The sequence below is a fragment of the Schistocerca gregaria genome, chromosome 4 (assembly GCF_023897955.1).
Source record: "Schistocerca gregaria isolate iqSchGreg1 chromosome 4, iqSchGreg1.2, whole genome shotgun sequence".
Taxonomy (NCBI): domain Eukaryota; kingdom Metazoa; phylum Arthropoda; class Insecta; order Orthoptera; family Acrididae; genus Schistocerca; species Schistocerca gregaria.
The window spans coordinates 703,278,291-703,291,653 of record NC_064923.1 but is presented as its reverse complement, the minus strand read 5'-3'; the positions used below and the strand labels follow the sequence as shown (position 1 = coordinate 703,291,653).

The following is a 13,363-nucleotide window of genomic DNA, read 5'->3' as shown; positions in this document are numbered from 1 at the left end:
CTTCTTCCACTAAAGTGTCCCAGTAATAAGGAATATTGGGAGGCGAATGCGTGATTCTCATTGGCCCAGAGGTGTCACTGCCATTTTACGTCACATGTCAAGATGACCTTCAGTATAGGTATCAAAACTGCCTATCTTTGTTGAATACCCGGTGGTTCCCTGAGGTGAGGAGCCCAAGTATGTAACCTGACAGCGAATTGTAAAATGGAACCGGATGCCATAATATAGTTATCTGACCAGGAACATAAACTGAATTCCTACTGGTGATTTCAATACCAAGTCACATAGAGGTAATGCAGGAGTGGGTTTAATAATGAATAACGAAATAGGGATGCGAATAAGCTAGTGTGAACATCACATTGATTGCTTGATCGTAGCCAGAATAGACACGAAGCCCACACTTACCAAAGAGTAGAAATTACTAAGCCATTTAGCACCGCAGATGATAAAGACACTGACTACGTGTGTGATGAAATAAAAATAATCATTCACACATTTAAGGGAGACGAAAATTTAATTGTGATGGCAGACTAGAATTCGGTAGTAGGAGAAGGAAGAGAAGGAGTAATTGTTGGTGAATATGGTCTGTAGGATAGGTATGAAAGACGAAGTAGACTAGAATAATCCTGGACAGAGCATAATTTAATCATCGCTAGCAAGTGGTTTAAGAATCATGAAAGAAGGTTGTCTGTGTGAAAAAGACCTGAAGACGGAGAGTTTCAGATTAATTGTATAATGGCAAGACAGAGACTTTGGAACTGGATTTTAAATTATATGATTTGTAGAGCACAGGAGAGGAATCCGTGGCGGGCCGCATCAAAACATTCAGAAGACTGATGACAAAAAAAAGAAAAAAAAAGTTTCATTGGGCAGATGTAGCCTCTGACCACTATTCAGTGTTTATGAACTGTAGATTAAAACTGAAGAAATGTAAAATGGTGGGAAATTAAGGAGATATGACTGGATAAGTTGAATGAACCTGACGTTATTCAGTGAGAGAGAGATTTAGGCAACGGTTGATTAGAACAGGGGAAAAGAATAAAGTAGAAGATGAATGGATAGCTTTCAGAGATGTAATAGTGTAGGAAGCACAGGACCAAGTAGGTACAAAGACAAGGCCTCGTACAACTCCTTGGGTAACACTGGAGACACTAAATTTAACCGATGAAAGGACAAAATATAAAAAATGCAGCAAATGAAGCAGGCGAAAGTGAATGTAAACGTATGAAAACGAGACTGACAGTATGTGCAAAATTGCTAAGCAGGAATAGCTAGAGAACAAATGTAAGGATTTAGAAGCATATTCCACTTGGGGAAAAATAGGTACCACCTACAGGAAAGTTAAAGAGATTTTTGGAGAAACGAGGAGCAGCTGTATGAATATCATCTCAGATGGAAAACCAGTCCTAAGGAAAGAAGAGAAAGCTATAAGGTGGAAATAGTATATAGAGGGTCTCAACAAGGTAGATGCACTTGAGAGAAACATTATGAAAATGGAAGAGGACGTAGATGAAGGTGAGATAGAAGATCTGATTACATCGAGAAGAGTTTAAATGGTTAAAATGGCTCTAAACACTATGCGACTTAACATCTGCGGTCATCAGTCCCCTAGAACTTAGAACTTCTTAAACCTAACTAACCTAAGGACGTCACACACATCCATGCCCGAGGCAGGATTCGAAGCTGCGACCGTAGCAGCCGCGCGGTTCCGGACTGCGCGCCTAGAACCGCGAGACCACCGCGGCCGGCTATTCAATCTGTACATTGAGTAAACAATGAACGAAACCAAAGGAAAATATAGAGTAGGAATTAAAGTTCAGGGAAAAGAAATTAAAACCTTGAGGTTAGCCCATGACATTGTATTTCTGTCAGGGCCAGCAAAAGACTGGAAGAGCAGTAGAACGGTACGGACAATGCCTTGAAAACATAAGGTGAACATCAAAAGCAAGACAAGGATAATGGAATGTAATTGAATTAAATCAGTTGATGCTGACGGAATTAGATTAGGAAACGTGACACTGAAATAAATAGAGAGGTTTCGCAATTTGAGCAGAAAAATAACTGATGATATCCGAAGTAGTCACGATATAATATACTGACTGCCAGCGCCAAGGAAACGTCTCTGAAGAATAGAACTTTGTTAACATCGAGTATAGACTTAAATGTTAAGACTTTTCTGTAGATATTTGTCTGGAGAGCAGGCATGTATGAAGACAAACATTGACAATAAACATTTTTAACATGAAGATAAATGAAACTTATGAAATGTGGTGCTACACAAGAATACTGAAGATTAGATGGGTAGATTACGTAACTAATGTGGAGGCACTGAATAGAATTGGGAAGACAAGAAATTTGTTGCACGATTGGGCTAGAAAAAGGGCTCGTTTAATAGGACACATTCTAAGACATCATAGGATCAACAGTTTAGCACTGGAAGAAGAGTGGGGAGTAAAATTTGTAGAGGAAGACCGAGAAGTGGATACAAAAAGCAGATTCAGAAGGATATAGGTCACTGTAATTATTCGGTGATGAAGAGATTTTACACAGGATAGAGGAGGGTGGAGAGCTGCATGAAACCACTTTTTCGACTGAAGACCACAACAGTGACAACCTTTTATTGGGCATCTTTTATTGTGTTTCGTGAAATCTGACTTCTAGACTTCATCAGTGCAGTAAGTTTTGTAAACTGGTTTTCCCTTTGATAATGCGTGGCTACATAGCTATATGCCAGTTATCATATGCAGATGAGTGTGCTGTCCAATTAAAATTATTTTGGCACGTTGAAATCTAGCTCTTTTCTTTTTAAATTAACTAATTTGAATTACGGGAGACTGACACTCTCCTTTATTGAGAAAGATCTACTTAAAATTGCTTTCGACTGTTACGTGTCGACAACAGTTAACCTTCGCAAGTTCAACGGAATAAACAGACTCGTCTATCTCAAGTGAAATGGAATTCGTATTGTAGACGATATTCCATGGAGTGCACATCTTTATGCAACTTATACAGTCTGAAACGACTCTGAACCTTACTCCGACTGTCAATCTTTCTCAAATGCAAAATCTGAACACACGCAAAAAAAGAGCTCATCCCCAAGCTTTCGCTAAAAGATTATGTGCATCGTGTGCTGGCGGTGCTGTTGCATTTGTCGTCTTTATGCTCTTCACGTACTGACCCATAAATGCTAAAAATCACACTATACAAAATAATACTAGTGGTGGAGTGAAGTATACCAGATACTTACGGGTGCCTATACAGTTAACCTTAAACAGCGCATGCAATCAATGTGTGGTGAGTTGTAGATCGTGAGCTTACATAGCCACGTGGTTTCAAAAGTAACAAGGAAGATCTTAAGAGAAATGGGCACATCGACACCAGATTTGTAAATAACTTGCTCTATTCGAGAATCACTTCGTTTACAGAAATTGCAGACGTACATTGAACCTCTTCAATCACGTCCACAGATGCTGTTATAAGAAAATGAAACAGGAAACGAGGCCAGAGCGGTGTTTTTTACATGTAAAGAGAAAACAAAAATTGTATGGTACAAATAAGTCATGAACCAAGATCCAGAAAGAAGTTTATGAAGAAGTTCATACAGTTAGTCCATCCACTGTACTGTGTGTGAATATTTATAGGAATACTTCGCTAGTACAAGTCCATTCCTGTAAACCTATTAATAAATGAAATTCATAAAATCCAGAAGTGAGTGACTGTCGTCAGAATGCAATCGTATCCGGTAGATAAAAAAAAACTTACTAATTATGAATTAATAATGTAAGATAATTGGTTGACTTGTATGTGTACGTAATTTGTAATAAACCCCTCTGACACAGCAAGCGTGTGTAATATTTAGAGATCCCCGAAAAAGTACATCGACTAATCCAGTACTTCTATTTAACTTGATCGCGCTTTTCATTCCTAAACTGTTTGTCATAAATACTGTAATGGTATCTTATCAGGTAAAACGGATGTACGAGATGTAATTGAATTAGCACCAGCAGGGAACAATAACCTCTTTGATCATAGAATGAAGGCTTTCAAGGCACGTGTTGTCATCACTTAACACTTCCGGGCTGAGATGCCTGTACTCGGATGATGCCTTCCGCAGACGAAGGCGAAACGTCAAGGAAGAGTTTTATGTATGGACCTCGGCATCTCAGCCCCGAAGTGTTAAGTGATGAGTAACCTCTTCGTCCAAAGATATAAAATATCATTATCTGACGAAACAGATGAAAACCTTAACATTATATCTATAATCTGTAATAAACATAAAAAAAGTAAATGTTGTAATTTTCAACTGAATCTTTGACTTAGTACTGAGGAAGTGTGCGAATGTTTTATAGCAAACGGGCAGGTTTTGAACAACAGAGATACTAATACCCACCGTACGGAATCCAGATGCTAGGATAATATTATCCAGGGAACCTGACAGTTAATTTTTACATTACGTTTGTGTTATGCAGAAATGTCGTTAATGTGTAATGTCGCATTGGAAGAGCCAGTTCTTACCTCTATAATGAAGCAACAGCACGAAAATGTCCCGATGCAGTCTGTTCATTTTTCTTTATTATAAAATACAAATGTGGACAATACACTTATGACAGAGCTACAAATATTTATTGCAATTTTCTTTTTCCCCGATTTCTTAATTCACGTTTGTTGGCAATGAAACAGTGATCCTATTGTTCAATAGCTTTTGTAATATGTTTTGTTAATAATACCTGTCAATATTCGTTTTCTTACATTTCAAATCTAAAGTTGCCTCTATATTTGCTCCACAGTTTTGTATAATTGTATGTTGCATCTCACTTCAAATATTTTTGCAGTAGTCGTAACTCTGCTGCCAATCGTCTTCCGACCACACTACATATTTTCTTTGCCCCCTGTTTCTTAATTCCTTTTTATTGGCTTCAATTGGTGTTTCTGTTATTCCATTACTTGTGTTATATGTTTTGTTGATAATGGCTGTCAATATTCATCTTCTGAAATCTCATACCCAGATCTAAAACGTGGTGTAAGGTGGTGTGACCGTTTGGCAGCTTGGCCGGTTCATATCTAAACAATATTCGCAGTATAATACTTGCGTCCTCAAAGCAAAATCTTATTATTTGAGTGCAGTCAATCTCAGTTCTATGGTTAGTAGCTCATTTCTAATTGTCATACACTCTGTGTCTTTCAGCAAAGTTATGCTGTTCGTTTCGCGGGCAATTGAAGCACCCTTACTTCAGAAAAGTTAAAACTCCAAATATTAAGCCTGACCGTGCATTTCCTCGTGCACAATGACATGACACAGAAGCGGTTTAAAAGTTTCTGAATCATGTTTAGATGATTAGTAAGTTTTGAATATAATTAGTTCTCCATGTTTGGAGCGTCCCTGCTCCGCTACTGTCCACAAAATTGATGAATATCTGCTCCAACTGATAAGAAACACTTTGTTTTGCTTAGTCATTTGATGTCTTTTCACCAAATCATAATTTTAAGATTCCACTAGAAAGCGGCTTCAATAGTAGAGCTGAAATTCGTCACACAGTAAAATAAAGAACTTTAGAATAACTAAAGCGGATATCCATTAATTCTTGGAGATCAAACTCTCGTTAGTCGGAAGTGTGGAAGAGGAGGTCCTGGAGACAGGTTTTCTGGATTAAAACAGTGCATATAACAAGTGTGATCATCATCTTTAATATTCTAGGACAAGGGGAGAAACACAACCTTCTACACATGCACTGAACACCTGTAGGTATTTGGCATCATTATTTTCATGGCACATGTAATACATTACTCTCAAAAACTTAAATAAAGTTTACGTAACAAATGTCAACAACCATATCACATATGCAAGAGAGGTTTGGATGAGGTGTGAATAAAATATATGAGAAATACAACTCATCTGTATTCACGAAAATATTCATAAGAACAGATTTTCAATTTCAACACTTATTACCTGAGTTTCTTGCGGAGAACAGTATTGTGAAATACACATCTTCCCCCTTCCTCTAAAAATGAACAATTTCTGTATAGTAATGCTCATAACTGCACGAAGTGTGGTAAGGCACATAGCAGTCTTCACGTTTTTTGTTTTTTTGTTTCTTTTTTACATTTTGATGCAAATTAGCCTCCTTATAGCACCATACTGACTGGAATGTTTGGCTTGCACAGTACAGTTTTCAAAAAAAGAATTCTTAATGTAAAAAATTCATACAAAAATATCAATGAACTGCAGACAAGCCTTTAAAACCTGATTAAGTACAAAACTGTATACAAATCTAAAAGTTCTTATAGACACAAGATATTAAATTTCAGTTCCCTCAACCTCATATTAAAATGTTAATAGATGAGAGAGCCTTGTTAGACTGTGTTAAAATATATGACAATAACAGTATAAAAATATATATTACAATGTTGGTATCAAATGACTCACTGTGGCGATATAAAAAGCCGCCAGTGGAAAAACATTATATAAAATTCTAAGCACGTTCTATAAATCTGTTACAAGCATTATACAACTAAAATTGTCTCGAGGAGATCATCGATCTCTTGTCCTGAACACACTGGCATGAATCGCGATTTCATTCGCTACACTGACAATCATAGTCACACTATATAAACAGAACACTGTTCGTTTCACGGTCACACACTTAAAAACACAAATTTCTCTAACGAATGACAGTCTGATTATCTGCCTTTGTACAATGGTTTTCAGCCGCAGCGATCTGTGTAGGTAAATTTATTAAGAGGTATAAAGTAATTCACCATTCAGGGACCTGTGCACAGGGATTCCATGTATCTTTCAAACAAAAGGAAAACACGAATCTTTTCTCGGAGTGCCTAGACAGTAATAGGCAAATAATCACTATTTATCCTCAAGTCATCGTAGACTTCCTTAAACTGTAGTACTGAAGCAGTTTTTAAATTTTGAAAGAATAAAAATTGTTCGAAAACAGTAAATTCTCTTTACTGGAATTCATGTGATGAGGAATACTTAGAAAAAATTTTGGGAGTAGTTTAAAGTTTTTGTGGTTCGTACATGATCTGAATCAGACATTTTGCAACACAACTTAGGCTTATGCTTACGTAGCCGCTGCTCGTGTAGGATAAATTTCAATTCAGGTCACGTGCAGTTAGTTGATGATAATTATCTGAATAGTTGCAAAGTGGAATTCGAAGGTCAACCAAGGTTTATATACGGGGGGACTTCAAAACGTAAGCTACACCTGTCGTCCCTTGCCAAGACTATTATGCAACAAGAGGGGTCCATTTCCAGAAAAGAAAATACACTCTGAGTTTCCAGGAGACACGTCTGCTGCGGTACGCGGAACAAGTGCTTGGCGCGCAGAAGTGGAATGGGGCTGCAACTAGAAACATATTCGAAAGTTCAAAAGTGCGAGACAGTATAATTTTTGTTCGCAAAAAGTGCAAATGGCACACAGTTGTGCAACTTACTTTTTGAAGTTCCCTCGTAATATCAATGTTTTGTACGTGAAATTTACAATTATTCACAGAAGAACTAAAATCTTGTTCCGAACTGTCCTGGAGGTGCAGAAATGAGTGAACACACACGAAGGAGAAAGACTTGTATACCAGGTATTTCAGACGTTTAACGGAATCTATGAGAGACGAAATGACAGAAGTAAAACTGTTAAGGTCGGTCGACGGTCACAGCTGGATGGAGCATTACTTTTGAGATAACTACGTATATGATGATGCATCACGTATCACGAATGTTAATTGAATTACATCTGAATGTGTGACCTCTCTTCATTATTACCTCCTTTTCTCGTTTTTTCTGTTTTTCTTTTTTTTCCTTAGGTTTACAGTGAATTCTGCTGATACATAAACCGTATATCCAATTTCTCGAACTGTTATCTGAATGTAAATGTGTTTTAGAAACAATTTTTGATGATTTTTTGGTCTTCATTATGTGTCAGTAATGTGGTCGTATTGTACAAAAGAAACGAAATTATAGTAAAGTAGGTTCTGGGTTCTGTTTACACTGTGGTATTGTCACAAAATTCCAGACGTTAGCAGTATTCGCAGAATCAGGTAAAGGAAGCACAATTTGGTTACTCCTGTGCTATCCACAGATCAACCAAGTGGCTACACAGTTCATTAAAGTCAGTAGAGCTCAGAAACTTGGCAGGCGTGGACAAGAGACTGTATCCATAAACTGCGTGTAATGCAGTAAAAGGAAGTTCAACGGTGACTCGTAAAACTTTGTTTATGGAGGGTTTAGATCTGAATGGATAAGAGAAAATCGCATTAGACTAAAAGTCTCCTTGGAGAGCTGCAACTATCTTTAGTTCTGATTGTCAATACGCTAGTCTTTTTCACCGATAAAAATTTTATTTATCATTTCATAATTACGCGTTTCGGCATAATTCCTTACCAGATCTGTCAGAACCATGAACAGCTCCTTGTCGCCTCCTGCTGTATTCCGAATCACCATCACTGCTCAGAGCCAGTAGTTCGGAATGTAGCGCAGCGGGCAACAGAGTACTGTATGTGGTTCTGACAGTTTTGGTAAAGAGTTATACCGAAAAGCGCAGTGATGATGATGTCTCATTCTCCGAGGAGCTTAGGGGATGATGCAGGACACCCGCACCGCTGTAGTAGGCAAGGTCCTAGTGAAGGTGGTTTGCCATTGCCTTCTTGCGACCGTAATGGGGATGAATGATGATGATGATGATGATGATGATGGAGACAACAACAACCAGTCATCTCGAGGCGAATCGAAGCCGGGACCCCATGCGCGGGAAGCGAGAACGCCACCGCAAGACCACGAGCTGCGGACAAACGCACAATGATGAGATGACAAATGAAAATTACGTTGGTGACCTAGACTAATATATTTCCATCAGCAACAAGTGATCGTTTGCGCACCTTATATTTAATGGCAGAAAAGCTCTACTTGCTTGTATCAAGTACTTAATGCCATGTACGAAAACTGCTACCTTTCTCATCGCCAGTTTGATCGAGCAGCGACGGTAACGACGGGAAACAATTGCTAATTAAATATACCGCACACTTTCCAGTTTCTTATACACGGTCCCTTTGTTCTCCTATTATAACCCCTACGTCACTGTACTCGTATAAAGCGTGGGGGAAGAGAGCTGAAACCGAGAGGTTCACCGAGAGCACTGGGGCGGTGTCTGTGTTTCTTGGAAAATAGAAAAGTCTTGGAGCGCGGCGAACGTCAGAAACACTGTGGCGCGCAGTCAGTGCCGAGGTCCTCCTCGGGTCGCACCGAGACGCGGTGGCGCGCAGGCGGGCAGCGGTCGCTCACTTGGGCGCCTTGGGCTGGTGGCGCTTCATGTGCAGCGCGAGGTGGTCGGAGCGCGCGAACGAGCGGTCGCACACGGCGCACTTGAATGGCTTGGCGCCCGTGTGCTTGCGGTAGTGGCGCGTGAGCTCGTCCGACCGCGCGAACCGCCACTCACACTCCGGCCACTGGCAGCGGTACGGCTTCTCTCCTGCGAACAGAAAGTCAGGTCGCGACTCAGTATGTTCACGTCACACAATGCTGCAGAATTACTTTGCACTAGCGATCTGTGCCAAAATCAGAATCGCTCTTTTGGTTTTCATTTACACTCCTGGAAATGGAAAAAAGAACACATTGACACCGGTGTGTCAGACCCACCATACTTGCTCCGGACACTGCGAGAGGGCTGTACAAGCAATGATCACACGCACGGCACAGCGGACACACCAGGAACCGCGGTGTTGGCCGTCGAATGGCACTAGCTGCGCAGCATTTGTGCACCGCCGCCGTCAGTGTCAGCCAGTTTGCCGTGGCATACGGAGCTCCATCGCAGTCTTTAACACTGGTAGCATGCCGTGACAGCGTGGACGTGAACCGTATGTGCAGTTGACGGACTTTGAGCGAGGGCGTATAGTGGGCATGCGGGAGGCCGGTGGACGTACCGCCGAATTGCTCAACAAGTGGGGCGTGAGGTCTCCACAGTACATCGATGTTGTCGCCAGTGGACGGCGAAGGTGCACGTGCCCGTCGACCTGGGACCGGACCGCACGGATGCACGCCAAGACCGTAGGATCCTACGCAGTGCCGTAGGGGACCGCACCGCCACTTCCCAGCAAATTAGGGACACTGTTGCTCCTGGGGTATCGGCGAGGACCATTCGCAACCGTCTCCATGAAGCTGGGCTACGGTCCCGCACACCGTTAGGCCGTCTTCCGCTCACGTCCCAACATCGTGCAGCCCGCCTCCAGTGGTGTCGCGACAGGCGTGAATGGAGGGACGAATGGAGACGTGTCGTCTTCAGCGATGAGAGTCGCTTCTGCCTTGATGCCAATGACGGTTGTATGCGTGTTTGGCGCCGTGCAGGTGAGCGCCACAATCAGGACTGCATACAACCGAGGCACACAGGGCCAACACCCGGCATCATGGTGTGGGGAGCGATCTCCTACACTGGCCGTACACCTCTGGTGATCGTCGAGGGGACACTGAATAGTGCACGGTACATCCAAACCGTCATCGAACCCATCGTTCTACCATTCCTAGACTGGCAAGGGAACTTGCTGATCCAACAGGACAATGCACGTCCGCATGTATCCCGTGCCACCCAACGTGCTCTAGAAGGTGTAAGTCAACTACCCTGGCCATCAAGATCTCCGGATCTGTCCCCCATTGAGCATGTTTGGGACTGGATGAAGCGTCGTCTCACGCGGTCTGCACGTCCAGCACGAACGCTGGTCCAACTGAGGCGCCAGGTGGAAATGGCATGGCAAGCCGTTCCACAGGACTACATGCAGCATCTCTACGATCGTCTCCATGGGAGAATAGCAGCCTGCATTGCTGCGAAAGGTGGATATACACTGTACTAGTGCCGACATTGTGCATGGTCTGTTGCCTGTGTCTATGTGCCTGTGGTTCTGTCAGTGTGATCATGTGATGTATCTGACCCCAAGAATGTGTCAATAAAGTTTCCCCTTCCTGGGACAATGAATTCACGGTGTTCTTATTTCAATTTCCAGGAGTGTATATAACACAAATTTTGCAAAAAGTTTCGTTTTAAAAGCACGTAATATTTACTTCATAATGTTATGCGTTATTTACACTGATCAGCCAAAACATTATGACCACTGCTGGCAGCGATGTTGGATGCCGCGTGGTGGCGCCGCGGGCTCGTGACGCCGCAACAATAGTATACAGGGTGTTACAAAAAGGTACGGCCAAACTTTCAGGAAACATTCCTCACACACAAAGAAAGAAAATATGTTATGTGGACATGTGTCTGGAAACGCTTACTTTCCATGTTAGAGCTCATTTTATTACTTCTCTTCAAATCACATTAATCATGGAATGGGAACACACAGCAACAGAAAGTACCAGAGTGACTTTAAACACTATTTTATAGGAAATGTTCAAAATGTCCTCCGTTAGCGAGGATACATGCATCCACCCTCCGTCCCATGGAATCCCTGATGCGCTGATGCAGCCCCGGAGAATGGCGTATTGTATCACAGCCTTCCACAATATGAGCACGAAGAGTCTCTACATTTGGTACAGGGATTGCGTGGACGAGAGCTTTCAAATGCCCCCGTTAAATGAAAGTTAAGAGGGTTGAGGTCAGGAGAGCGTGGAGGCCATGGAATTGGCCCGCCACTACCAAACCATCGGTCACCGAATCTGTTGTTGAGAAGCGTACGAACACTTTGACTGAAATGTGCAGGAGTTCCATCGTGCATGAACCACATGTTGTATCGTACTTGTAAAGGCACATGTTCTAGCAGCACAGGTAGAGCATCCCGTATGAAATCATGATAACATGCTCCATTCAGAGTAGGTGGAAGAACATAATGACGAAACTAAAATGAGCTCTAACATGGAAATTAAGCGTTTCCGGACACACGTCCACATAACATCTTTTCTTTATTTTTGTGTGACGAATGTTTCCTGAAAGTTTGGCCGTACCTTTTTGTAATACCCTGTATAAAGTGTCCAAAAACTATTCGTCTAGCTGCATATCTTTTAGAAAACAAAATACCTCGGTAAGTCTTTTTTTGTTGAAAATAAAGGAAAGACATGCATCCAAATCGAGAGCAAGTTCAGCAAAACAGAAAATGTAATACAAGAGCTAGTTCATAAAATATTCATCCACTATCTGAACATGCCGAAATTCCGCACGCAGTCATTAAACTATAACGCTGGCTCCCGGCACACACTAGAGTCAACCGTACCCGGCCCCACTCTATCGCCTGTTCTGGTTCTGAACGGCACCCATACAGTGCAGTTACCGCTATGGGCCGTAAACCCGTCGACACAACGACCGTGCTATCGATCGTTAACGTTGAGCGTGCCAAGTTCATCGTGCTGCTGAACGCTCAGGAACGATGCGACACGTGCACACGGTAAGTGGGCCCCAACATGGTATACGCGATCGCAACGCACTCCAGCGGCAGTTGAGGGATGTTTCTAGTTCGAAAGTCACACTGTTTACTCAACGGGCCTGCGTAAAATTCCCACGTTAGCTCTATTAAAACGCACATTTCCTCCATCGTCCACGAAAAGGAAAGTACACTGTCCAATCAATAAGGACACAGGCTTACAAAAGTTCCATTACAAACAGTGAGCTACAAATTTGGAATACTTCTCCGCATGAGAATAACAAATAATGTTTATTATTTCATCATTTCCACATTTTAGTAAAACCCCAAGGTCAGTCTTACTTGATCACTGTTGCTACCCAGTAGGAGAATCTTTGGCTCTGAGCACTATGGTGCTTAACATCTATGGTCATCAGTCCCCTAGAACTGAGAACTACTTAAACCTAAGGACATCACACAACACCCAGCCATCACGAGGCAGAGAAAATCCCTGACCCCGCCGGGAATCGAACCCGGGAACCCGGGTGTGGGAAGCGAGAACGCTACCGCATGACCACGAGATACGGGCAGCAGAATCTTTGCAACATGTGACTTACAAAGCGTAAAAGAAAAAAGAGCAGAATATCTTTATACAAGTAGCGCAAGCTGTCCTGTAGATTAAGCCAATCGAACAAATTAACGCCTCAAACAAAAGATGAACTTATACCATAACATCAAATATTATAGTATATACTTATATTAAACTAATAATAAAGTATCAGAACCTAATGAAAACGAGAATGTTAGGGAAAAAAATTTGGAAACGTCAGGACGTGAACCACCGTCCCAACATACATCTCTATACAGAGGCAGCGACGCTACTCATTACGCTTTTTTTAAAATCTCATTTTGTTCGTTTTCGTTCGTTGTATCTGCTCGGGGTGGACGTCGCAAGACACCCGTTTCCGTTTTCCGTCCATCATTAACTCAGTTTTTTCATGACAGAGGGCAGCGAACTTCCTGACCGAACACGCTG

General features: G+C 41.8%; 1 protein-coding gene across 1 annotated transcript in view; it reads right to left on the bottom strand.

Moving 5' to 3' along the window:
• Positions 1–5,662: 5,662 nt before the first annotated feature.
• Positions 5,663–13,363, bottom strand: part of LOC126267873 (dendritic arbor reduction protein 1-like) — a 1,078,567-nt gene continuing 1,070,866 nt past the window's right edge. Inside the window, exon 7 of the mRNA XM_049973183.1 lies at positions 5,663–9,473. Within this exon, the coding sequence (XP_049829140.1) occupies positions 9,283–9,473 (191 nt within the window). The 3' untranslated portion in view covers positions 5,663–9,282. The remainder of the gene's footprint in view (positions 9,474–13,363) is intronic.